This window comes from Dromaius novaehollandiae, chromosome 6, assembly GCF_036370855.1.
Source record: "Dromaius novaehollandiae isolate bDroNov1 chromosome 6, bDroNov1.hap1, whole genome shotgun sequence".
Taxonomy (NCBI): domain Eukaryota; kingdom Metazoa; phylum Chordata; class Aves; order Casuariiformes; family Dromaiidae; genus Dromaius; species Dromaius novaehollandiae.
Window position 1 is genome coordinate 15,927,244 of NC_088103.1, and position 24,109 is coordinate 15,951,352.

Below are 24,109 nucleotides of genomic sequence, written 5' to 3' on the forward strand. Positions count from 1 at the left end.
TAACGAACATAAGAATTAACACCATCCCAAAAGTTCAAAACATGGCTCCCTGAGATTTTCAGCATTATGGTAGGAGTGAAAAAACAGAATAATCTTTTGAGCAACTGAAAATAAGGTTTTTTTAAAGATGCAATAGATGGGAGCTAGCTATGTTGACAGATAGATGCCATTTGCTAACAAGAAGGCTAAATTCTTGAAGTTTGACCTTATCCTAAACCAGCAAGAAAGCTTAAACAAATTCAATGTACAGAGAATAATTTCAATTTCTGAGTTTAAAACTTCAATGTTCATAGCAGTCTAGAAAACAGAACCTTTCAAGTACCTTTGCAAGTACTCAAAAATTAACCTGATCTAATTTCCAGCTAGAATCACATAAATAACATTGTGTAAAAAGAGCGTAAAACTGATCATCTTCATTTCATCTATGGTAGATTCAGAAACTAAGGTGTAACTGGTTAAGCACAAGCTGGAACCATCAAAACATCTGTTACATTCATTTTGTTTCTCAATGGAAATACACCAGTCCAAAAAACCCAAATTATTATTATATATATATCTTTTTAACCCCAGAAGATCTGCAATTTCTGCCTGTCATCTGGCACAATACAACCATTGCTTGTTGTAGCTTGTGATGGAGATCTATGTAACAGCAAAGTTATCTTCTACTCAGTAAGTCCATTATTAACTCAACTTACTATTGCTACTATCATGGTTTGGAAAAGAACCTAATCACCTCATTTTGGCTTGCATATATTCTGTAAGTGCTCTATAGTGTCTGCTTCTAGATGACGGGAGGAAACCAGGTGTCACCTGCAAGGTACTACAGTATTCAACACATTTACAACAATAGCTTGATTTATTCTAAGAATTAGAGATGGCTCAGAACAAAAAACTAAAAATAACGACCTGTGGATAGTATTACTCCTTACTTATGGACAGCTTCCCCCCTGGACAGAAAGCCCCTTTTAAGAGTTCCTCTCTCTTAAATCTCATGCCTAAGAACACACAAGAACAGAATTAAGGTTTATACAAACATCAGGCCAGCTGAGACTATGGGCACGAGAAAAGCTCCAGCAGGAGACAGGGCTCTGTGTGGCAGGATGCTTCAGCAATGAGGAACCTGTACCAGCTGTTCCAGGCTTCCTAAAGGGAGCTGTCTCACATTTCACAGTGCAAAGGATATCCTGGCACTGACAGACCGCGAGCTACGTGAGCTTTCTTCGGTGCCAAAACAGCACTGGAATACAGACGCTGATTATACCAATTCCTAGCTAATCACCACCTAGAGAACAAATTTCATTCTGTATTGATATCTTAAGATTGTATCGTATGAATTAACAGAGTAAGCGGAAAGCAGAGGAAATCAACTCCATACTCATTATCCTCCAGATTTCAACAACCAGGAAAGTTAATATGAAACTCCTAGCTGCATATTTCTTAGGTTTTTTAAGAAACAAGCCTAAAATTGAAATGCCAACACAATTTCCTTGTATCACCATAAACTGATTACCAACAGTTAACAGTTACAACATCAAGACTATCTTCCTTCCCCCAAAATTCAACTCTTTATACTGCTACGTAATACAGGCTTTTCATACTAATGCAGCAATCCATTCCACAGTGAGAATTTTAAAAAGATTCGGGGGGGGGGGGAGAGAAGGGAATCACTACAACTACAAAAGCAAATGTTGTTTCAACGAGGCATGTTATCTTTTAACCTAACCTAAGAGAGAATCCAGAGACTGCTGACAGGAGTTGAAGCATTACTTTTAGAAATTAAGCTTTAAAAAGTTCAATTCATGTACCTGACAGGAAAGGTTTTCAGTTTCCTACTTAAGCATCAGACCAAAAATGGCAGAACACTAATAAGACCCTTTAGAATATTAACAAATCTTATCACAAGATGTTAAAAAACTTCAATATCATACTAACATCTGTTATACTGAAATACAGTGAAAGCAAAAACACATTATCAGTTATGCCATCTATGACCAATCTGTCACCAATTCTTTAAATAAATTGTTTTCAAAAAACTTACAGCTTACCCTTCATTTTTCAAGTTAGCATGAGGCTAGCATCCAACCATGGCTTTTTTTTTTTTTTTTTTTTTTTTTTGAGAAAATCAGTTCACTCTGTTGCAGCTGAAGATACACTCATAAAAACAAGGATGCTTGAGAAGGTAAGTAAAAAAGAAAGTATCCACATTTAAGATAATGTATGTTCTGCACCACACTGAGCAGACAGAAATCAGTTTCTTTAAGACAGATTTCAGTAAGACTGTACCTGCACCACATTCTTAATTTAACAGGAAATACTCTTATTCCCATGTAACAACCCCTACGGTCTGTGAACATATGTAGACTATAATTCAGGCAAAGAAACAAAGTCAAATACTGCAAAAGGGGTCCCTACACACATGGTGATTCGAAGTGTTACTTTAAAAAAAAAAAGAAAAAAAAAAAAGAAAAAAAAAAAAAGAAAAAGTGCTACTTTTACCTAGCTACTCTTACCTGGAGCAGTGAAACAGTGAATCAGACAGCTGAAAAACACTGTAACTTTAACTTACTAACAGCCTGTTAGAAAAGAATTTTCAAATTACAAAGAAAATACTTGCAGCGCAACCATAGCTACATAGAAAGTAGACAATGTCATGACTTTTGAGCTGCAAGATAGGAATTTAAGGCTGATGCTTACAAATTCCATTTTATTAAGCACTCTACTCCTCACAAGGCTTCCAAACAGCATGATACCCACCGTGATGTTTTCGAGATCAAGATGTTTGTTGTGAACAGTTTCACACAGCCTCCGAATTTTTTCCTTTATTTTATTCATGTCTTTTTCATTCAGCAGCTTGGCAGAAGAAGCATCCTGTTCCAATTCCAAAAGCCGAATCATCAGATCTAGACTAGCTCTGTCTAAATCCATGTTCAAACGATCTCTGCTCAGGATGTACATTAGAGCTGCTGTACAAAGGGACAAATTCTTGGGTGGGGAGAGGAAAGAGGAAAAAAAAAAAACAAATTAAGTTTTAGTAAACATGTTAGGAAAAATTTCACAGCTTTTAGTGAACAGCCTGGAGATTTATGGAAGAAAAAGCCTGCCAAGCCCTGATCTACGCTGGCACTTGCATGATTAGTTATTATTGTACATAAATAGAGTCCATCTAGCAAGTTAGTAAGACAGTTTTCCTAACTAATACAAATGAGACATAAATCATTTAATACATTTACAAAACCTTGGTAGAAAAGCAGGATTTTCTACTTTTAAAGGTGACTTAGCATTGCAGACAGACTAAGAAATGGCAACGTCAACAGTTATGGAATTGTGGAAGAGTGACGGCAGGAGAACAAAGTGAAAATGGCCAGGGTATATGGCAAGGTCTGGTTGGGTGGGATAAGCTGGTGACAGAGAGCACCAGGGAAAATGTAGAGATCACAGGAGTAGCGTTTGCACGTGAAGGGAAAGGGAGCCTAGTGAGATGGATCCCAATTCTGCTAAGCAAATCTGTCAGTCAATAATTTACCAGAAATTCCCAGCATAAATACATTTAATTTGTAGAGGAGTTCTGCTTTTTGGAAGTAGCCAGAGTAAAACTAAACAACCCTCCTCCTAAATTAGTCCTTAACAAGCAAACGCTATTACCTTGAACATCCCTATTTTATGGGCAATTCATGGTGTACAGGGACCTCTTACTGGCTAAGGAACTTTCTTCAAGAAGGAATTAAAGTTCATCTTCATGAGGATCCAGAAAAGCAAAGACAGAAGGTGGTTGTCAGGAACAGACAAATGACAGTAAGAGCGAAGAGAGCAGACCGAGGCAATCTGTCCTGAGTGCTGGTAAGTACAGCATTTGCACCAAGAGTGCAACCATCCTGCAACCATCTATCCAGTTGAGTGCCAAGTGCTAATAAAGAGGAGAAACATTCATGGAGAACTGAGTTCTGCTAAACATAATACTTTCAGAAGCCTTCAAAGACATCTGGAAGGGGGAAAAAAAGCTGGGCTCCTGAAAACAGCATTGGCCTGGTCAAGTGGTGGTAGGGAGAAGACTGAATACATTTGTGGACACAGGTCATGAAGAAAGAGCTGGGGGTCAGTTTTCCTTGAAATGACGTTGCTATTGTGCCCAGCTCTAACAGAAGAGTCAACATGCTGCATGCATTTATTCCATTTTTTTGCATACAAAGTAAATTCAAACCGTAGCAGATCTTAATTCTGGGATGAGAGTATTGCCCAGACCAACAAGAAAGAGCAGAATTTCTGTCTCATAACAGATTATGAATCTGTTTAGGGCTCAGTCAACCACCAAAGCAATCATTAACTGTTTGTTTATTTTAGCAGCAGGTGATAATCATACCTGGCCATACTAGGCAGTATCAGCATTTTCAAAGCAGGAATGGGCAGCTGACAGCCTACCAAAAGGTACGTTAAAACTCCTTCCTTCATGAGTCAAGGAAATCCTTAAGGGCAGAGGTAAGTAAAGACCTGAATCTGACTAATGACCAAAAGATGTATTTGGAATACTGAGGGAAGTAAGAGTTTCCAAATCTACATCTCCTTTCATGAATACAACCTCAAGCTACAGGGTGATTCAAGAACTGGATCTTAGCTGTGAACATCACTACTCCGGCCTTGTCAGCTGGACCATGTAAGGTAGCAAGCAATTTATGCAGCTAGTCTAGATGAACAGGGTATATGTTTTTCCTTTAATCTCAGTTCACTTTTTCCAGTAATAAACCCTGCAGTTAGACCATTTAAATAACAGAAATCATTTACTCTGGATTTACCTGCATCTGGCTTAAACTATAGGAACTTTCTTGTTACTGGAAGGAGGCTGGACTCTGTTCCTGCAGAACAGCAATGGTTAAACAGGATTCCCACATGCATTCCAGCGAAACCAAACGTGACCAAGCGCTCCTCCACTTACCATTATTCACCCAACATGGGAGCTAATAAAGCAACAGCTGCGCAGAACTATGTTCTAGTGACTAGCATGATCCAGGTGAGCGGCCTGGTAGAAAATACTCGAGCCCCCAAAGGGATTTCGGACAAGTGGAAACGACGCAGCAGTGAAGAAAGAGAAACTGCAGAATTTATGATCCAGGCTGCCAGTATTTATTCAAAGAGCCATCACTACTCAGAACTGCTTTAGAGGTACTCTGAAGTCTGATAAGGACAATCGGACTATTTTCGTAAATCTCTGTACCAATCCCATCTGCCCCAGGACAGAGGGGAACTCTTTGCAACCCGACTCACTTCCCGGTTTAATAGTCATGCACAGTGCAACAGGCCTCCCTCCACGCAAGCATCTGTCACCATTTCCCTGCAGACATTCCACCCAGCTGCTAAGATACTTCGATCAGATGAGAAGGGACCCAGACTGGGGAGAAAGACAGTATATCGAATCCTTCAGGGTGCCCGAAGACTGCCAGGTAGCAAAAAGGAGCAAATTGGGTATGTATGTAAAACAAGGGCTAGATTCCCGCGACGGGGTTAACACAGAAAGCAATCAGGCCAATAAACCGCCAGATGCTGAAATACAACAGGAAAAGAGTGATGTTCCAAAAGAAGTAAAAAAAGAAAAAGAATCACTGGTACAGCTAATTTTTAAAAAACATCCAGACAAACAAAAAACCCAACGGAGCAGTAGTGAAACTTTTTTTTTCCCAGTTTTATTCCCGATGACACTTAAAACACATTCTGCTTCCAAACAAGTGCTGTAGAGCAGAGAAAAGAAAAAAAGTTAAAATAAATAGAATTTGCTCTAGATAGAAATTTTAAGGCACATTTAACTATGCAGTTGCAATTCATACTTCCATAGAATTCAGAAAAACATCCTAGTTGAACATACACTCCAGAAACTGCAGGCCAATCACACCCACTCTGATCCTTGTCTTCCTTTGCTAGTTCTATTTATACTCCAACTTGTGGGAACAGATGGTTATTTTCTAGGGTTCGGCACTACATTTAAATTATTCTATTTTTTAAAAAATTATTCACATGCTGAAGACATTACAAAACCACATTTCTGTGCCTACTTTCTGACAATTATAATGAAAATATATATTTTTTTCTAAATTAATAATCTAATACTCCAAAGCATTTAGAACATAGCTGGAGAGACAAAAATCACAAACTGAAATTGCAGTTTAAAGGCAAATCTGGAAGAAAATTAGGTGGAACAAGTACTTTTCATGTAAAAAAGAAAAAATATTGGGGGATGTAATTCAGTAAGATAACCAGTTATTTTATTTTCCATGCTAGTTAAAAGAATAGCTTCGCAACTGCAGTTTTATATCCTTATGGAAATACAAAAGCACCCTACTTTTTCAGCCTATTCCACTGTATCCATCCAGTGAACACAGTATATGCCCACATTTGTTTCCATTAGCCCTGTCATTGTGCCAGTTCTCTCTCATTTCCAAAATATGTTACAGAAAATTTTAACAAAATAATTGTATAATATTTCTTTTTTCCCCAGTCAAGCCAAGTTTCATTATTTATCTTAAATGGATTCAAAACCAAGTAAGTTGAATCGAGTGTGATTTATTACTCGAGTTACCTTGCACTGAGATTTATCGATTTTAAACAAGTTAATATTCTAGTGAAACAATCAGTAAATGAAAGGGTAGTATATAAAGACAGCAGGGTTATACAGAGAAGGTCATTGTTGTTGAAGTATATAATCTTGTGTAACTGGAGGATATAATTTAGTATTTATTAATAGTAGTTTGATAAATCAATGATTTTGTAATATTGTATAACCTATATCAAGAATGCACTGTAAATATATTAAACATTAACTTTCAGGGTTTTTTTCCCCTGATAAAAGGGAGCACTTCAAATATAGTGAAAGCAATGAATATAATCAATACTTTTTGTTACTGCAGACTAATAATAGCATGCAATTTCCTTTTGAGCTGCATGTGCTAGTTCTTTTGAAAATGAAGGAATAATGGTAAATGTTAAAAGACAGCCTAAAATATACTGAGCAAGCCTGTACATTTTCCAAGGAACTGAAGCTGTCTTCTGCAGATCTCTTGCAACTCAGTGGTGGTAACTGCCCTAAATAGCATGACTACACTTTATTTATTTCTAGTATCATTCAGTGCCATTTTGACAGCTCACAAAATAATGAATACATTGAACCTGGTTCCCATGTATTGGAGTTAGCCATTGCTCATTTTTGAGGAAGATGGAAAATAACCTATTAATCTAAAATTAGTTACTTAAAGCTCTACAGCTTTTTACCACCCACAGGTAAGATTTCAGTGGGTTCAAGATTTTCTTCTGCAGTATCTGTAATTCTGTTAGAACTATTACATAAAATAAAGAAGCCTAACTGGATATACATAGCTACTACCCACTCTTAAGTAACATTTTCTGTGTTCAGCTTTTGTAACAACACTTCTCAAGGGATATCCCACAGAGGCATCGTTTTCAGGCACTGGAAAAAAAAATAGTGCCATTCACATGTGAAAGAAGTCCTTAATATTAATTAAGCTTGATACCTGAATTGTGCTTGTAAAATTGGGGTAAAAAGAAAAGCCCACACTGCTTCAGTTTTTAACTCTCAGGTCAAGGTAGAGTAAGAACAGAAAAATTTACCTTTCCTAGATTTTTCGTTACACATACTCAAGCCATTTTACCACTGCAATTGCAGCACAGCTCAAGGAGACAAGCCCAGCACATGCAAAAAAACCCACAACTGCTAAAGGAAATCATTTACATGCAAGCAAGGAAGAGAAAAGCACTTAGAGCAATCTTCAGAGATAATGGTTTTTTTTTTTAATTTACTTTAACTTATTCGCACTGCAGCGAAAATACAATGATAAAACAATTAAAAAGTTTAAGACCAAATATGAAATAGCAATCCAAAGCACAGCCAGTTTTAAAAAAAGTTTAAGTAAGAATTTCTAAATTTAGAAGCACATAAACAGTGGAAGGGGAATTTGTCACGAGACCTACGCATGCTCATATTTCCCACTTCACTACAAATTTCTGAAACGAAGCCAATGATAGCAGACATACACTACAATAGAACACTTCCCTAACACTTGACTTTGAATTACCCATACATAAAATCACGCTAAGTAGACAGAACAGCCAAGCTGTAATAAAATACACAGTGTATCAATACCTGATGGTGCTGGGAGTCATCCAGTGTTTTGAAAACCATGGCTACCATCCCATGTGCTCTCAGATGCATTCGGAAGCTGGGCATGGCGCACTTGGTCGCCAAGCTGATTACACTAGAGAAAAATAATTTTGAATTAGAACAATTAAAATCACTACATTTACGAAAATGGCAGGCGAACAAGTCTAAGAAACAGGACTGACCACATACCTCAGACCCCTACAAGCTTTATCAAGATGTTTCTTGTAAAATTTATATAAACCAACTTTGTAAGTGGTGAACAGAGCAGCGGTTTATTCAAAACCAACTGCCTACTTCCTCATTTTAGGGTTGGCTAGAAACAGGGTTTGAAAGGGTATGCTGAACTTGTATCTTTCAAATACAAATAGAAATAATTTGGAATAGCTAAAGTAAAAGTTTCATGGGTTAAGTATGAAACACAATTAGAGGCACAGGAAAATTTATTATGGATCAAGGCATGACTAGAAATTATGAACAGGAGCTTCCATCAGTATCTAACAGTTATTTATTTGACTGATCAGACCTGCTCATGCCTGACAATACTTTTACAAGAAAAGAATCTTTTAGTGTTTATTGCTGCACTTACGGTTGTTGGAAACATTACAGATTTCAGGAAAAATCTGAAGTTAATATATCAGGGTAATCGATGACCAACATGAGTTCCATTTTAAAAAGGAAAGTTCTTTTCTCTACATTTATTAGCAAGTTGCTTATCATTCCTAGTACAGCCCAACATATAGTCTATTAAAAAAATACTGATTCTAAACATGCAATAACGTGAGAGTGACAATCGATAAAGTCTTCCATGACAACAAAGGGATCTTTTTATAAAAAGTTCTTATGAGATGGTGTTTTAAGAACAAGTGGTCTTTCTGTCTCCAATCACAACAGCTCCAGTTAAAGCTTACCTACCAGTTTCTGATTCTTTTATGTCTACTGCTATCCTTGCACATTGATTTCCCTTGGAAAAATACTTTTCTTTTAATTTGTTAACCGAAAGAAAAAATTTCATGGTGTTTATTTAAGTTACACTCCATGATACAAATTCGGAAAGTAAAAAGTCATTTTAAGATCCTAGGAAACTTGCCATACAAGCAAGTTAAGTGCGCTGACTGTGAAAAACAATCCTAAACTGTCACCGTTGTATTATTTTCCGTAATAATGTATGTACAAACGGGGTTATAGGCTTCTTGAATTTATACTAAAGCAACAATATCCATTGCTATTTCTTGAAGAACATGGAGAATAAATTATTTTTAAATTAGCTCTCTTAAAAATGTATAGCTTTTTTCATCCACAGTAATCTCCCAAATCAAGCGTCCTCTTCGCCTATCTCTGTGGATTCAAGTTTTTCTTCTCTAGTATTTGTAGTTTGCTAAACAGACAGAAAATTTAAAAGAAGAGAAATTATGTGGTTACGGAACATGATCCTGATTATTCAAGTCCAGAGGAAGGAAATCAATATTAATCATGAATAAACTTTTTCAAAGCAGAACTACAACATTTTTTGATACTAACTTAGCAATAATGTGTAACTTCAATATAAAGACTGCAGTAAGTCCTCGAAGACATCTTAGGAAAGCCTCCAATTAATACTGAGGCCACATTACTTGCACTGGATGTTAGCTATATTATTTCTCAATAGAAAATAAAGAAAAGGCAGTTAGAATTGAGCAAAATCCCAGTATTATACTAGTTTTAAATCATAACTAGCAGGCTTTCCAGTCTAGTCTAGATTTTATTTTAGAATTGAATTTTGCAGTAAAAAAGAGAACAGACATCTCCTCACATAAGATCACGCTAAGCAAAGTTACCAGAAAATATTTTTAAAATTTGTAATAAGAAAAACAAGCTCTGAAAAGGTACTCTCACTGTACAATTTCCTATTTTGTCTTCCTAATCATACCACTTCTAATTATTCACAATTTATCATCTTCACAATTCTTTCTAAATTCTATTCTTTGTAGCAGAAGTGCCAGGCAACTATTGAACATTATTTTAAAGCTGGGTCACTTCTTCAACTGATATGCATTTAATTCACTAGCTCTTCTGAATGCAAGTTCAGTGTTTCATGTTAAGGTATCTTACCTAAGGCAACGTGTGTTTAGGGGCTGATTGCTCTTCAATCCACTTAGCAAGTACTCAATATCATCTGTGAACTCTTGATTTTCACCAAATTCCACTACATCATTGAAGTGCTTTACATGCTGAACAACAGTGTATAGCTGGAAGAGACAAATATTCAGACCTAGGTAAGTTGCTCTTGGGATCAGTTACAACATTAACGAGTACATTTACCAAAAAAAAAAAAAAAAAAAAAAAAAAAAATCTATTCAGTTTTGAGCGTAAGGAAACATTATGAAGTCAATGAAGGCCATTCAACTACTTAGAAAAAAATACTAGTTTTAATAGGAAAGCCGAATTTCATTTTGACACTGTTCCTTCAGTACTTAGAATTACCAACAATTCTTTATCTTAAAAATTTGTTTAAGAATACTTACTTCTTTGTCTTCTTTCCTACATTTCAATGCAGTTACTATCTCTTGATAGGGCTGAGTAGGTATTGTCACAGTTTTTATCACTTTGGGAGGTGGTGCAGGAGCCTTAAAAACTCCATCATCTTTATGAATTGCCTCCTTTGAAGATAGCCTTACCTATTAATAAGAAAGTGCTAAAATGGGCAGATGTTTTGAGCATGTAAACAAACACTAAATACATCAGGAAACAGAACAGGTGTGCATTTGTCAAATTCACATTTTGGGACTAGTTAGTCCTTCCCTTACACTACCAGTATGTACCTAAGCTGTGTGATAATGTACCTACTCTTAAAAAAATGTAGTATGTCAGTAAGTATATGCATTTTTAATATAAAACAATTCTGAATAGTCAGACAAGCTCCAGTGGAATTCTGAAGTTGGGGGAGGAAAAGGAAAAAAAAAAAGTATTTTACACTGATTCTTTAAGCTTTACAGTAAGTAGAACAACCAGCTCCAGGGTTTAAAAACAATTACTTGTTGATACTTACAAATATCTTACCCCCTTACCCTGGAGCTTCCAGAACTGGCTGAGTTGGTTGCTATATTGAACCATCATAAGCACACTGGTCCTGATATGAGCATCACATTGAGCAATCACTGTCTCAGCATAGCCTGAACTGTAAAACACGGTGTCTACTGTTCTCACTTCTAACTATTGGAGGCTACTGCACTGTCCTGTCAGGGTGCAGCTATCAGAAGCTGACCTCTCTGACTTCATACTCCAAAACATATTTTGTCTGTAGGTAGAAGACTACCAACAGAATTTTTTTTAGCATTACAAGAATCACCGCACAGAAGAGAACCACTGTGAAAGCTTCAAACAGGTAGAATAGGCTCTTGAAAACTCATGGTATTCTCCATATACTGGCTTTACATATATTTCTTTATTAATATTTGAGGAACAACATATTACAGCATGAACTATAACAAAATCTATCCTGAACGTATGACAGTAAGGAACTTGCCGCTGGGTCTAGAGTAACTGATGACAAATTTCCAGCCACCTCAGGCAAGTATTACACATTTCTCCTCAACATACTTCTCTGTATTAATTCAAGGCTAGTTTAAGCTGAAGTATTAGCTTATCTTCAGACTATCCTTTTCTTGGCCAAAATTCAGCCACAAAGACAAACTAGAGAAAATGAGGCTTACAGGAACAAGACATCCAAATGCCAAAAACTAAACATGCAAAGGCCAACATCAGTAGTCATTTACTCATTCTCAGTCTCTAAATAACATGATGCGCTTGGTTTCCTCATACAGAAAATGAACATCTTCAGAAGTGTCCACTGAAAACCTAGAATTAACACTAAGATATAGAGAACATAAAATGCAACCCACTCCAGAGGGTGCTGTGAGGGAAAGCCATCTTGCTGTGCACTGTACAGGAGCAATCAAAATTAGAAGAAAAGCCAAAATAACCTCCTGTATTAATGGCGCATTCACCACATACTGCCTCTATCAGTGTGCAGCACTTCCATATCTGTTCACGTAGGCTCCAGTGGGGGAACAACAATCAACCACCTGGAAAAGCTGGCTTAGAGCACGCACTGGAGGGCTCTGATGTGATCAGTCCGTGAAGGCAGGAGGCTCGCTGAAGCAGAACCACCTCACTCGAGTCTTGGTTAATGGCCCCCCTCCAAAGCAAATTGCAGGGAAGCTTGGAGTGGCCGTAAGAAATAATACTTGGTGTAAGTAGTTTGCACACTATGGTTTCTCACAAAAAACCTAGACAAAGGTATCCAGATCTGCATATAAAAACTATCTACAGAAATTAAAGAGGCAGGATCATCTGTGCAGGGATTATAGCTGAACATTTGGATCAAGGCTCATTTCCTTTGTTACTCTTAAATTGTGGTCGTATACACATATGTTGAGGTTAAAAACGGTGGCTGAAAGAAATTCTGGATTACGTCGTAAGATCGGGAGCAGCTACAGACAAATTCCGCTGACTGGTTTGTTCCGGCAAACCTCTGCCATATTCCTGAATTAGTGTTTTGATGGTTCCAGTTACAAAGCAGAAGTTTGATGAAAGATAAAATGGCTTGCCCGAATATGAAAGATCCAGACATTTTCTTAACATGAAAAGGATGTATTCAAAGACTCAGCTGTGTATAATAAAAGATATGGAGGCCTTCGAAAGGTCTGAACATATCAAGAGCTACAAATATCAGAAGGGGTGTTACCACACAATTAGTACAATGTAAACTAACAAAAATCTGCCTTCGCATTAGATATCAGATACTTCATAAAACCATACCAATATAAAGATTCAGTGAGAAATAAAAGCTTCAGTTCAAATGCATACAAGCTAACCAAACAAGGGTTTTAGGGTCTTTTTGATTTGCTTTTTAAAGGAAGAATGAGGGCTAAAACTTCTGATCTCTCCTCAAATGCTAGCACTAATGGTTATTTTATTTTAAAATGAGTCATCTGTGCTTCCCAGACTGTATAGTCAACATTGAAGGAAGGCTATTCTGAATACTGCAAGAATGCATCCAAAAAGAGCATAAAGCCAAGAGAAGCTAGTCTGGGAACCAAAAGACAGGTGGAATTACAAAAAAAAAAAAAGTCAGCATTAAGATAGCTGCATTCTGATTTTCTGTTCTCAGGCAAGTCAAGCAAGAAAGATACCAAACGAAATGAAATTTACTGACAATGTACAATGCATAATCAGTGACAGCTTTTACACATATATAGCCCAAGAACCTGGATTCTGGTTTTAGTATACTGCAAAAATAAATAAATGAATAAAATCACCTTAAACCTCTGAACAAACACTGGCTTCTGAACAAGCAGAATTAGTTTCCTTTAAGAACCCCTCTTGCTAAGCTGTGTTTTGTTAATGCTTGTATCTGGTATGTTCACATTAGCCATTCCAGCTATATACAGAAAATTCTCTTCCACATTTTCTAAAGGCCCAAGTAGGCAATTCACAATACTTTGCTCCATTATAAAAGAGAAATAAACCAGATCTTTATTTTAGAAGTTTTTCCTTTCTGACTTGCATTTCAGATTCCCAGGCTTATTAGTGAGATAACTCTAGGGGCCGCCGCAGAAGATTACATGGAGCCCGCTGTTAGAAAGCTTAACTTCACCATACCAGGGAACTCATCTCCACTGTAGTATTTTTAGGTATCTGCATGTTGAAATGAGATGGAAGATCCCACTCTAGAGTATTTCCACTGATACAGTTTCTTTACTGTCAAATACCCAGTGGCTCACATGACAAAGTGGACTTCATTCTGAATTACTGTGACACTCCCAAATACCAAGAACTTCCGTTGGTTTCAAAATTACCAGTGAATCTTAAAGGAGATATACTAAACTTAAGAAAAACAGTTTACTTACTGGGACACTAGGTGTTTTCAAAACCGGTGGTGCTGGCAGAGCCTCTGATTCTGGCTGGTTCCAGTGTCTAGCATTATATACAGCTTTTGTTGGAGACTAAAAAAATTAAAAAAAAAAAAAAAATATTTGTAAGTAAATCTACCAGTAGTCATTGTGCAATTCGAGAAGGGATGTAGCAAGTAGCCCACTAAGTAAAAAGTAAATGAGTTTTCACTCTTTTCCTTTTGTCTCCCCAACAACACAAATTTTCACTCACATTCTCAATATAGCACTTATCAGAAAACCTGACAGACTTTGAAGCATCTAATGGATGTAAAGACATACAGACCCATACAAACAGCAAAAGACATGATGTGTATGTATTCCAAGATTTTTTCAGTATTTCTTCTTTTAAAATGTATTCTTTCAAAGAAAAAAAAAAAAAGCTTAAAATCTTTCTATAAAAAGGACAGCTGTGGGAAAAAAATTTATTAGCAAACACCATGCCCAGTAGAAAATATGAATAAAGGTTTGATTCAAAATGCAAGGTTAATTTAGATTTTGATGCTTGGAGGGACAGGAAATACTCAAATGAAATGCCTTATCCGTATTAATAAATTAAGCAGCATCTTTTGCTGCCCAAAGATGTGTCAAGATAAATCAAAGATGCAAAAAAAAAATTTATTTTCCTTGAATTTTTTAAATGGATACAATAAAATCCTTAGAGGAAGCGAAGACAGATCTCCAGTATCTGAGTCTAGCAACATAATTCCACCAAAATAAATTCAGACTAATATACTACAATTTTCACAATTTTAAAACGTCATGTATTGTATAAATTGTATAGTATAATTACGCAACTCCTCACACACACCTGTATAGTTTTTTCATGGGGAAAAAATATAAGAAGAGATGGGCTTTAAAAATATTTTTCTGTCAAAACGTAAGGTACCGACTACATAAAACCGATACTGGCTTGAAAATAGCCCACAAATGGATATTCAGCAAATCTTGCAATACCAACATTTCTGGATTTCACACCAGCCTACAAAGTGTAAAAAGGTTTTGGCATGTCAAAAACTGGAAAGCAGAGATTCTCTAAGTCCCGAGTTCCTAATCAGCTATAGCATCGTAAAAACTCTGAACCTCGCTACCTTCTTCCATATTTTACAAGAAGAGAAGCTCTAGCAAAACTTTGAGGAATATCAGCAAAATCAAACTCTAAGCTATGAGTTTTCAGAGACTGAAAGATCTGTCAAGCCCTAAATCATTTTATTTTCCAGGTAAGAGAAAAGCCTCTCCTTCCCTCCTCCAGTGTGTTTTTCTGTTATCATAAGAAACTTACCTTGGTTGGTTCTTCTTTTTTTTATTTATTTAAAAAAAGGCTGTTCATGTACCCATCAGCAATAAATACAAAAATGGCCATGGTTTTAACAGGTGCAGCTATTTTGCAAAGCAGCTTTTCTAAGCAGTAAGTTTTCAGGTGATGGCCACATGAAGTCCTTCAGCAGCCACACAGCCACAGTGGCCTTACATAGGAATGCTGAGATAAGGTTTTTCCTGTGAATGATTTCAATGTCTTTGTTATTTTTAACTTTCTTAAGTAGCAGAAACACTAATTTGTACAACTTCCTACAGTCTCACCAAGCAAAACCCATTTTAAGTTCATGTGCTACAGTTCTGACTGGAAACGCCTGTTCAAAAATAGACAGCATTACACAGACCCTTCTTTGAAAAAGGTTAAGGGCTGACAAAATGGTAAAAAGATTAACTCTCTTTTCCTCTGCAAATTTCTGATTAGCAAATTCTTATGCTGAATTTAAATCAGGTTTTGTGATAAACAAATGAAAGAACTTAGTAACAAAGATGAGTTTCATCAAAGACAGTGTTTCACAAATGTCTGCAATGGGGGAAAAAACATGAGTATTTTCCAGATATTCTTTTTTTTCCCCCTCCTTGAATTATTCAACTGTTCCACAGTTAATCTCATTGCATAGCACAGGTTGGGAAGAGAGCCTAAGTTTCTGGGTGTCATTTTATATGCTGGTATACGGAATAATTAAAGGAAAAATCCACTGTATTAAGCAACAAACACGAAAGTACAGAATGCATTTAGTATCAATTTCAGCTTAGTACGAGGGCTGGTAAAAAGATGATGCATAATTCTTCTTAACTTTGCAGGGAAGCTTAACTACAGCTGTGACAAGAATGTAGTACATTACAGCTGCCACAAGTCCTATTAACATGGGATATTCTTTATTAACAGTCTCAAATAGTATTCTATCCCTGCTTAAAAGATACAAACATATTCATAACCCTGAATTTCCTGCCCAGCAGGTAGAGCATGCTGCCAGGGAAGCTTTCCAGGGCTCTGCAATAGCAGCACGAGGCTCAGAGCATCCAGCGGGGTGTGAACCCCATGCCTGTTCTGAAAAGTGAGGAAGTCTTTATTTAAAAGATCTCTTGTGACAGAACCCGAACTGTAAATGAAAAGTCATAATTATTTAAAAATTCAAATGCATACGAAATATTACTTCTAGCCACTATCCCTTGTAACATCTTCCGCTTTTAGAGCAAAGTAATTTCACCTGCGACTCCACGCCTTCCCAGTAGTATTTCATTAATGATACACAGCCATCACCAGCTTCCCCAGTATCGGATCCAGTATCCTGCCTCACACTAATTGCCCAAAGCTCAACAACCAAAGCCACCGCACAATTCCAGCATTACCTCCCAAAGAAGCATTTTCCAGTCAATTCTGATCAGTCATCCAGAGACTTCAGAGCCTCTCTTACAACTCACACAGGTGGATGTGGCAAATGTCTCTCTCCTTTACAACTGCTTAAAGCAGCCTTCAAATTTTTCCTTGCAACACAAAGATGAATTTTCAAAACAATTGCAAAGAAACAGCACCAATCCTGATCAATCGGTAACCACCAAGCAGATCTGCTTTAGATTACTGCATGGCACAACTGAAGCCAGGAAAATTATCAAAGATCAAATGGAGGCTGGTGAACAAACACTTTATAGAAGGGCTTGTTCACAAAAGCAAAGGGTTTTTTTGTTCACTTGTTTTTTTTAAAACCTCAAATACTTGTGATGAGAAGCTTCTCCAAACAAACAATACTGATTTTTAAGCAGCAGTCATGTAACAAAGTGACTTAGTTTCTCTTAAAGGTAAAACAACCTTGCACCTATTCAAACAACACAGACTTTTCAAGAATTCTTCCTCTCAAGATTAACTTACAATAGATGCAAGTGGAAGCACACCACTCCCTTGAATTCTGGGGTCTTAAGTAAGTTCTGGAATATTAACTATCTGTAAGAGCTTTTACTGAGTAACAGGGCAGAGAATTTCCTTTTCATATATGAGGTTGTATAGAACTGACAGCTCCTTACACACAAACAGAAGTCTGAAAGTGTGCAAATAATTCAGCGAAGGTATAAAGAGTATTGTGTTGTACAACACTGCATGTAGTTTTGGGGGTGAGTTGGGATAAAAAAACAGAACTAATGGCAGGGATTTTTTTTATTATTTTTAAATAAAATGCACAGGGCTGTCAATTTTATAAGATCATCTTCAAGTGGCAGAAACTACAGGTCATGCTTAACCTCTCATCCCTGAAAGCTTCAAAGCAGAAGTTTCAAGAGTTGGCACTCCACACATACCGATGCAGCACTGCTTGCCATTCGTAGATGTAAGAACAGCAGAAAAAAAGGAGCCAGGGACATGAGTCATGCTGAAAATACTGGCAAAACAAGAAAGACAGCAGCTATTTGGAGGCAGGAACACTTTCCAAGATAAAGGACAATGACAAAAAACATTTTTAACAGATGTCTTGATAAATGTATTATTTATATCAGGAGGGTAGTCAGGAAGACTGTATGCCAGATGTTTGTCAAAACTACAAAAAGGTTCGCAAAGATTCAAAATAAATCAAAATACTTGATTATTTACCATTAAGGATTCATAACCATTAAAAGCACTACTCTCTCCTGAATGTTTTACTTTAAGGAGAAAAGAAAATATGACAAGTATGAGTAGCTGTGTGTTGCTTAACATAATGTATTTTTTCTTTTGAAAGGGGAAAGGAATGAAAGTCTACTCAGAGCAAAGAAAAAGAAATTTCATTTCAAAACAGGGAGATGGAATATCAATTCAGCAAAGGCTGTGTAACACAAAAAAGTTAATTGGGACTCCAGATAAGAGAGCAGTTGCCAACAGTAGTTAAAAAATAAAACAAACCAGAACCAAGTCATTTATTCAGTGTTCAAAATGTGAAATGCATCTCCGTTATTTGGATCACAGTAGAAGGTTCGTGCCAGTAAGTCACTTCCGAGCGCCACTTATCGTGAGCTGCTATACCACTTAAGACAATAAACAAAGTAAGACTTGGTTTAACACTATCTACGCAGCTAAAAATCAGTATCTTTGGCTAATATCGTGTCCTTTCAGGAAAGTATGCTCTTTTGCTCACAAGCATAGACCAGTTGTTGTATTTGAACACAGATGAATGTGAAACTCTGAATTACCTGTAACAGCTCTGTGAACACACTTCGGCAAAGTCCAGCACCATGACAAAGTCCCACAGTTTTCAGTTACTCTCGCACAGCCTACCTTTTCTTCAGATTTCCTCGTGTAAAGTCAGTTCTGAGTCAGGCAGTTAAATATTTTCAGCCACAGAGCAGAGCGTTTCTTTACAGTGTTCCAGCAGCACCCATACCACGGGCCACCACCCGGCAGTATCATATTGTTTCACTCCCGCTAAACAAGAAAGGGGCTAGAGCTTCAACAATACTTACACAAAAGAAATTATGTTCAAAGGGGACAGACCTGCTTTAGTATCCTCCCAACAAATCTCTCTATTAAGAGCAAATAGAAATCCATTAGCTATTTTAGTGTTATGTGCTAATAATATTTGGAAAGGTGATCCAATGATCCAGCAGTGAACATTACCGCAGTCAATGAAGCAAGGAAAAAACAGTTAAAACGAATCCCACTAATTTGAATGTCTCTAGAGACTCGCCTGTCACGCAGGCAGACTTTACAACCACTGAAAGCAGTTAACCACAGAAACGGGCGATACGATGGGTCCTGTACACATACATCTTCGAACTAAATTGTCAAAAACAGCGACTACCTGGACTGCGCATGCAGTCTGTGGCTCTGAGGAGGCTGAAAGAAATGGAGATGAAAAGGGGAAAAATATCTCAGGAAGTGAGTCCAGAAGCCAGGCAAGTCTACTTCAGGTAGTCTGACAAGGCTTAAGAGCATCAGCAGCAGAGAACACAATAGGTGGAAGAAAAAAAGTCACTGAACTTTTCCTTGCATCAGACTTCTGAAGAACTGCAAAATGTTTTCTGAAAGCTCAGAAGAGGCCTACAGGGCACAATAACAACGGTCCAGACATTTCAGCAAAAGGCGAAAATTTAACTTGAAGAAACATGGTATTTCGATAAACAGGAGATTCATTCTTTAATAGAAATAGCTAAGGGTGTTCTTTATACTGCTTACATTGACTATGCCCCAAACTGCTCAGCTCTGAAGTAGAAGACATACAGCTGCAGTTACTAACTTAGCCTAAGACCTACAGTAAGTCCAATTAAAAGTGGCAGGGTACAATAGCTTAGACACATCACCACAATATTGTGAACCCAGACCTTGAATCGAGAGAAGAGAAAAGCTGCTTCTGCCTGCAAGTAACTAGACCAGCATACTCACTGATGAGCACATCCTTTGAAGAAAGTCTTTAAGAGCGAGTGAGCGTGTCTGCGTGCAAACATGTATGAAGCAGCATTTCAATTTGGATAAGGGAAGCATTTTTCAAGTAAATCTCCCAATTGCCCTCAATTACCACGTCCTGGCTTGCATCACAGGGACTCCAAGCACGCTTACCTGATTCCTTCTGGATGCAACCAGACTGGAAGATGCTCTTCCAGAGTGCACCTCACTCACTCCACCTGTTAAAGGGCATTCCCTAAAGAGGATCATAATAAAGCTAATTCAAAGTAAAAATTCGTAGATGTGTATAACGTGGACACTGGGACCTCAGCACCAACTGTTTCGCTCTTAATGTTTGCTCATGTTGCACCACACTACTATCAAATGTAAATATAGCCACAGGTTACAAGTTGGGTGAACCAACCAGACTCAAACAGTATGGAAGCTCTGAAAACAACTTTGCATATTTACTTGCTTATAAGTTAAGCTCCTGCTGGCAAATGAAACTACTACATATTGCTTTTGTTTTTGTTGCCATTTTAGAGCTGTCAGCATGATTGAGGCCTTGTGCAATGGAGCATTTACCCTATGTACTTACCCTGTGTTCCCTAATTATTAAAACACTGAAATTGATGGGGGAGATGTAAGGATGCAAGAAAAAATCTCCAAGGAATAAGTACTTGTTTTAAGGTTCTTATTTGCATCTAGAGGTTTTTGTGAAGGGTGCTCTCTCACTTTCAAAATATTTTAATGTAACTTTGCTTCTTGACTACAAGGAATTAACACCAGTAAGAGCTGGAAGGATAAAACAAAAAGCTTCCCACTGTGACATTAAACATATTCAGCTTGATTTCTCTGCTTCATAAAAAGCGTAAGTGTGTACACAAGAAGAGTTTTTCCCATGTTTACTTTTAGCTTGCTCCTCTTCCTTCTATGAGAGGGTAGCCTCTGTCACCGTCACGTCACGCTTCACATCCCTGCCTTTCTCAGGACCAGCAGCACCGCAATTGATAATATCTTTCTTGACACTGCGCAGGAGAAGGAACGCGCTTCTCCTAACGCCGCTATGGTAGTTCTGGGTAACAGCTGCACACGGAGGACAGAGGAAGGAAGCAGCTTCACCAGCGGGAAAGATCTCGCTCTGCACCTACTGCAGCATGGAAAACACCCTTCTTCACCGCAGGAGCACAAACGAGTGGGAAAACAACATTTCTGAGCAGCATCAAACGATTAACAGACCAACTCCTGGCATTTGCTTTCACCTCGGAGGTAGCATCAAGGTTTTATGCTCCAACTCAATATGCTAAAATTACAGAGGCTACTTCACTTTTCAAATGAGGTGACTAATCTAAAAACCAGCCAGTCCAGATCAGAATCCTGTTTAACTCTAGCTTAATAAAAATGAAGTGGTTTTGGTCTATTTACATTAATAATAAAAGAAAAAAAAATCCCCAAATGGCAACCAATAGGAAGAAAGTATTAAATAAATTTGCTTACAGAAGAATCTGGTTTTGCAAAGGTTAAGTGAAATAAACAATATGAAACTTCACCTTTAACAAATCAATTATTTAATAAACAGATTTCACTTTTATTCCAGCAATATAAAGGTTGCTTAAATTACACAAGCTGTTTATCATTGGCTAGCACTTAAAAAAAAAAGCCTCAGTCATGCGCCATTCTAGCAAATGGTTTTCGGAAAAAAATCCAAACACACTTCGGTTCAGGACTGCGCTTCTGACAGATGGTCTGCCCAAACTAGTAAATGAAAGGACTGTACTGCAGAAGCAGCAATATGCTGTCACAGGTTGTCAGATCGGACCACCACTGTTTGTCAAACTGCTGATGAAACAGGCTGCTGGCTTAATGACAGTCTCTCACACTAAGCTGATAGAAGTCAGACACTTTAAAGAGTATTTTGACTGTCAAAATTCAGCTCGACTCCTCAACAGTCAAGATAACAATAGTCAACAATCTTTCCTATCAATAAAAAGTAATGTTTCTAAATGAGGATGCAAACAGCAGTTTAATGTATGTAATATCAGCTGTTTTACACTACAGGAAAAAAAAATGCTTTGTTGTAACCGTTCCTCCTTTCTGCTGGGCACGCTTTTCCTAACGGTTATGCGAGTTAAACGTTTAGTATATGGAAACATTCCCAAGTAATAGCAGCTAAAGTAAACAAGCAGTTCTCTGTAAAGTTAGTTCTGACTAGTATATTCTGGTCCTACTAAAAGCTCTGCGGAAAGGGCTGCGACTGACATTGCACTATTTTAGAATTAGGCTTCCCCTGCTGCTTCTCAAAGCAGCATAAGCTCTGGATAATAATTACCCAGAAACAACTGAGGCTGTGCGTTTAGGAGAGATTAATCCTCACTTAAGTTAAATCTTAAATCTAAAATATTTTTAAAAAAATTAATTTGGGGAAATGCAAATTCATTTGAAAGCAAGGAAAACAAATGTTATTTGCAGAATGGCTTTGATAAAAAAAAAATCTACTGTAAAGTATAATATAAGCTAAGTGAGAAAACTACAGATGACAGCAGAGCCTGGTTTCTTCCCCCCTCCCATACACGTCATTGTCATATCAGCCTTAAGATTACTAAATCAAACCAAGAGCTATGTTTTCTTACTTCAACTTTGAAACACTTCCAAAGACTGGGTACACGTATTTCGCCTTGGAATCAAGTAAACCTAGACACAGCATTTGTCTCAAGCTGATACATATACATCCTTCCAGCCAGCAAGAAGCACCCGTGGAAAAAGCTTACATCTGTGAGAGACCTCATTGGTTAAATCCTTAAACTTGCATCACAACAAATCCTATTAATAGCAATAGGAACTGCATGTAAGCTTTATTTTCAAGGATCGACAACGCCTCACAGCACCTAAAATTTGTAATAGGAATATGATGACTCAAGATGACCAACTCACGGGGAAAAAAAACTGCCTACAGGACAGGGAAGGTGCAATTAAGTAATGAACTATGTTGCAGATCAAACTAAAGTTATGCAAAAGAAGAAGAAAATCTTTCCACAGGTTCAGCATGTAGTCAGATAGCCAGTCGAACTGGAAATTAGTACACTTCATACACTAGTGATTCGATATATCCTTCAAACTGGCCTGCCAACAAACACAACATACACTTTGAAAACTTGCATGCATTTCCGTACCTTGCTGGACACACAGCACAGCAATTATTTGTAAAACTTGAATAAAACATGAAAAGCAGTGATTAAAGGGTTAGGACTGAACCAAATTTCATCTTAGCCACAGAGTTCATAAGCAATCTTTTGGCTAAGTCACGTCTGAATTCAGCAGTGGTTTCGCTCACGTATTCAACACTAGCGTCATGACTAACTCTATTAATGTCACTTGATCAAAGTAATGCGTGTAATCCTTCTAACGCCGGCTGTGTTTAGTGAGCATTTCTCAGTTGCAATGTTGACTTAACCAGGTTAAGACGACTTAATCCCTCTTCTTCTGTTCCCTCAACTGAGAAGATGCAATTGTTTTTACAGTCTCCTGGTGAACCAGACTAGGATTCATATTAGATGTTTCCTTTCTGCGGGCTATTTTTTAAACACAGATCAGTTCCTTATTTTAGTTCAACACACAGCCTTGTGCAGGAACAAGGGGAAAGGGGTGAGCAGGCGGGGCAAAAGGAGAGCAAAGGCAGCTTAAACAAATACTTCTGCCAGTATATTTTTTCTTTTTCAGGCAAAACCATTCCTTACGGTCTTTTCTGAGCCTAGTGCAATGAAATCCCAACTTTTTCCGGCTAGTGCATTCTACACTAGTGAAGTAACTTTAAAACACCATCACTATTAGAAACAGTGAAATAAAGTGCTGTGCACAGGAAAATCCTTCGTTCAGTACTTGAGTCAGTGGCCCAAGGGGAACAGTATGATACTCAAGCCAGCAGTAATGACATTTTTCCATACCTCTTCTTATACAATCCAACATGCACACAATAAGAGAGAAAAAGCACACTGCTGTAATGTTCCTCCTCTCACTGTGTGCATGTAGAAGACATGTATGCAAAGTCACAGAATAGACACAGATTTACTAGAGGTAGGACACTTGAGTTTATCTTCAATAAGGGGAAATTGTTCTAATTGTATCAAAACAAGAAAATCAAATATATTTAAGCTAGCTTAATTTTTTTAATACACATTTAGCTACCCACTTTTACAACAGGAATTAAGGGAAATATAAAAATTTTAACCGAAGTCAGAATTCGTTAAGCAAAGAACTAATATTAAGATTAGTTTTAATTTGAGCATTAGTCCATGAGTCAGCAACATAGACAGCCCATGTGATGTATACTCTCTTCCTCACTTTAGTGCACTTTTTATCCTTTCC

At 37.4% G+C, this 24,109-nt stretch overlaps 1 protein-coding gene across 4 annotated transcripts in view; it reads right to left on the reverse strand.

Moving 5' to 3' along the window:
• The window catches only part of WAPL (WAPL cohesin release factor), a 74,741-nt gene that overhangs the window by 14,962 nt on the left and 35,670 nt on the right, over positions 1-24,109 (reverse strand). For 3 of the 4 annotated variants that reach the window (XM_064513742.1, XM_064513744.1, XM_064513741.1), the window contains exons 5-9: positions 14,047-14,142; positions 10,660-10,812; positions 10,247-10,383; positions 8,141-8,252; positions 2,755-2,982 (exon numbers count right to left, since the gene is read on the reverse strand). In XM_064513742.1, coding sequence (XP_064369812.1) covers positions 2,755-2,982; positions 8,141-8,252; positions 10,247-10,383; positions 10,660-10,812; positions 14,047-14,142 — 726 coding nt within the window. The remainder of the gene's footprint in view (positions 1-2,754; positions 2,983-8,140; positions 8,253-10,246; positions 10,384-10,659; positions 10,813-14,046; positions 14,143-24,109) is intronic. The other variant, XM_064513743.1, reaches the window with a different exon arrangement.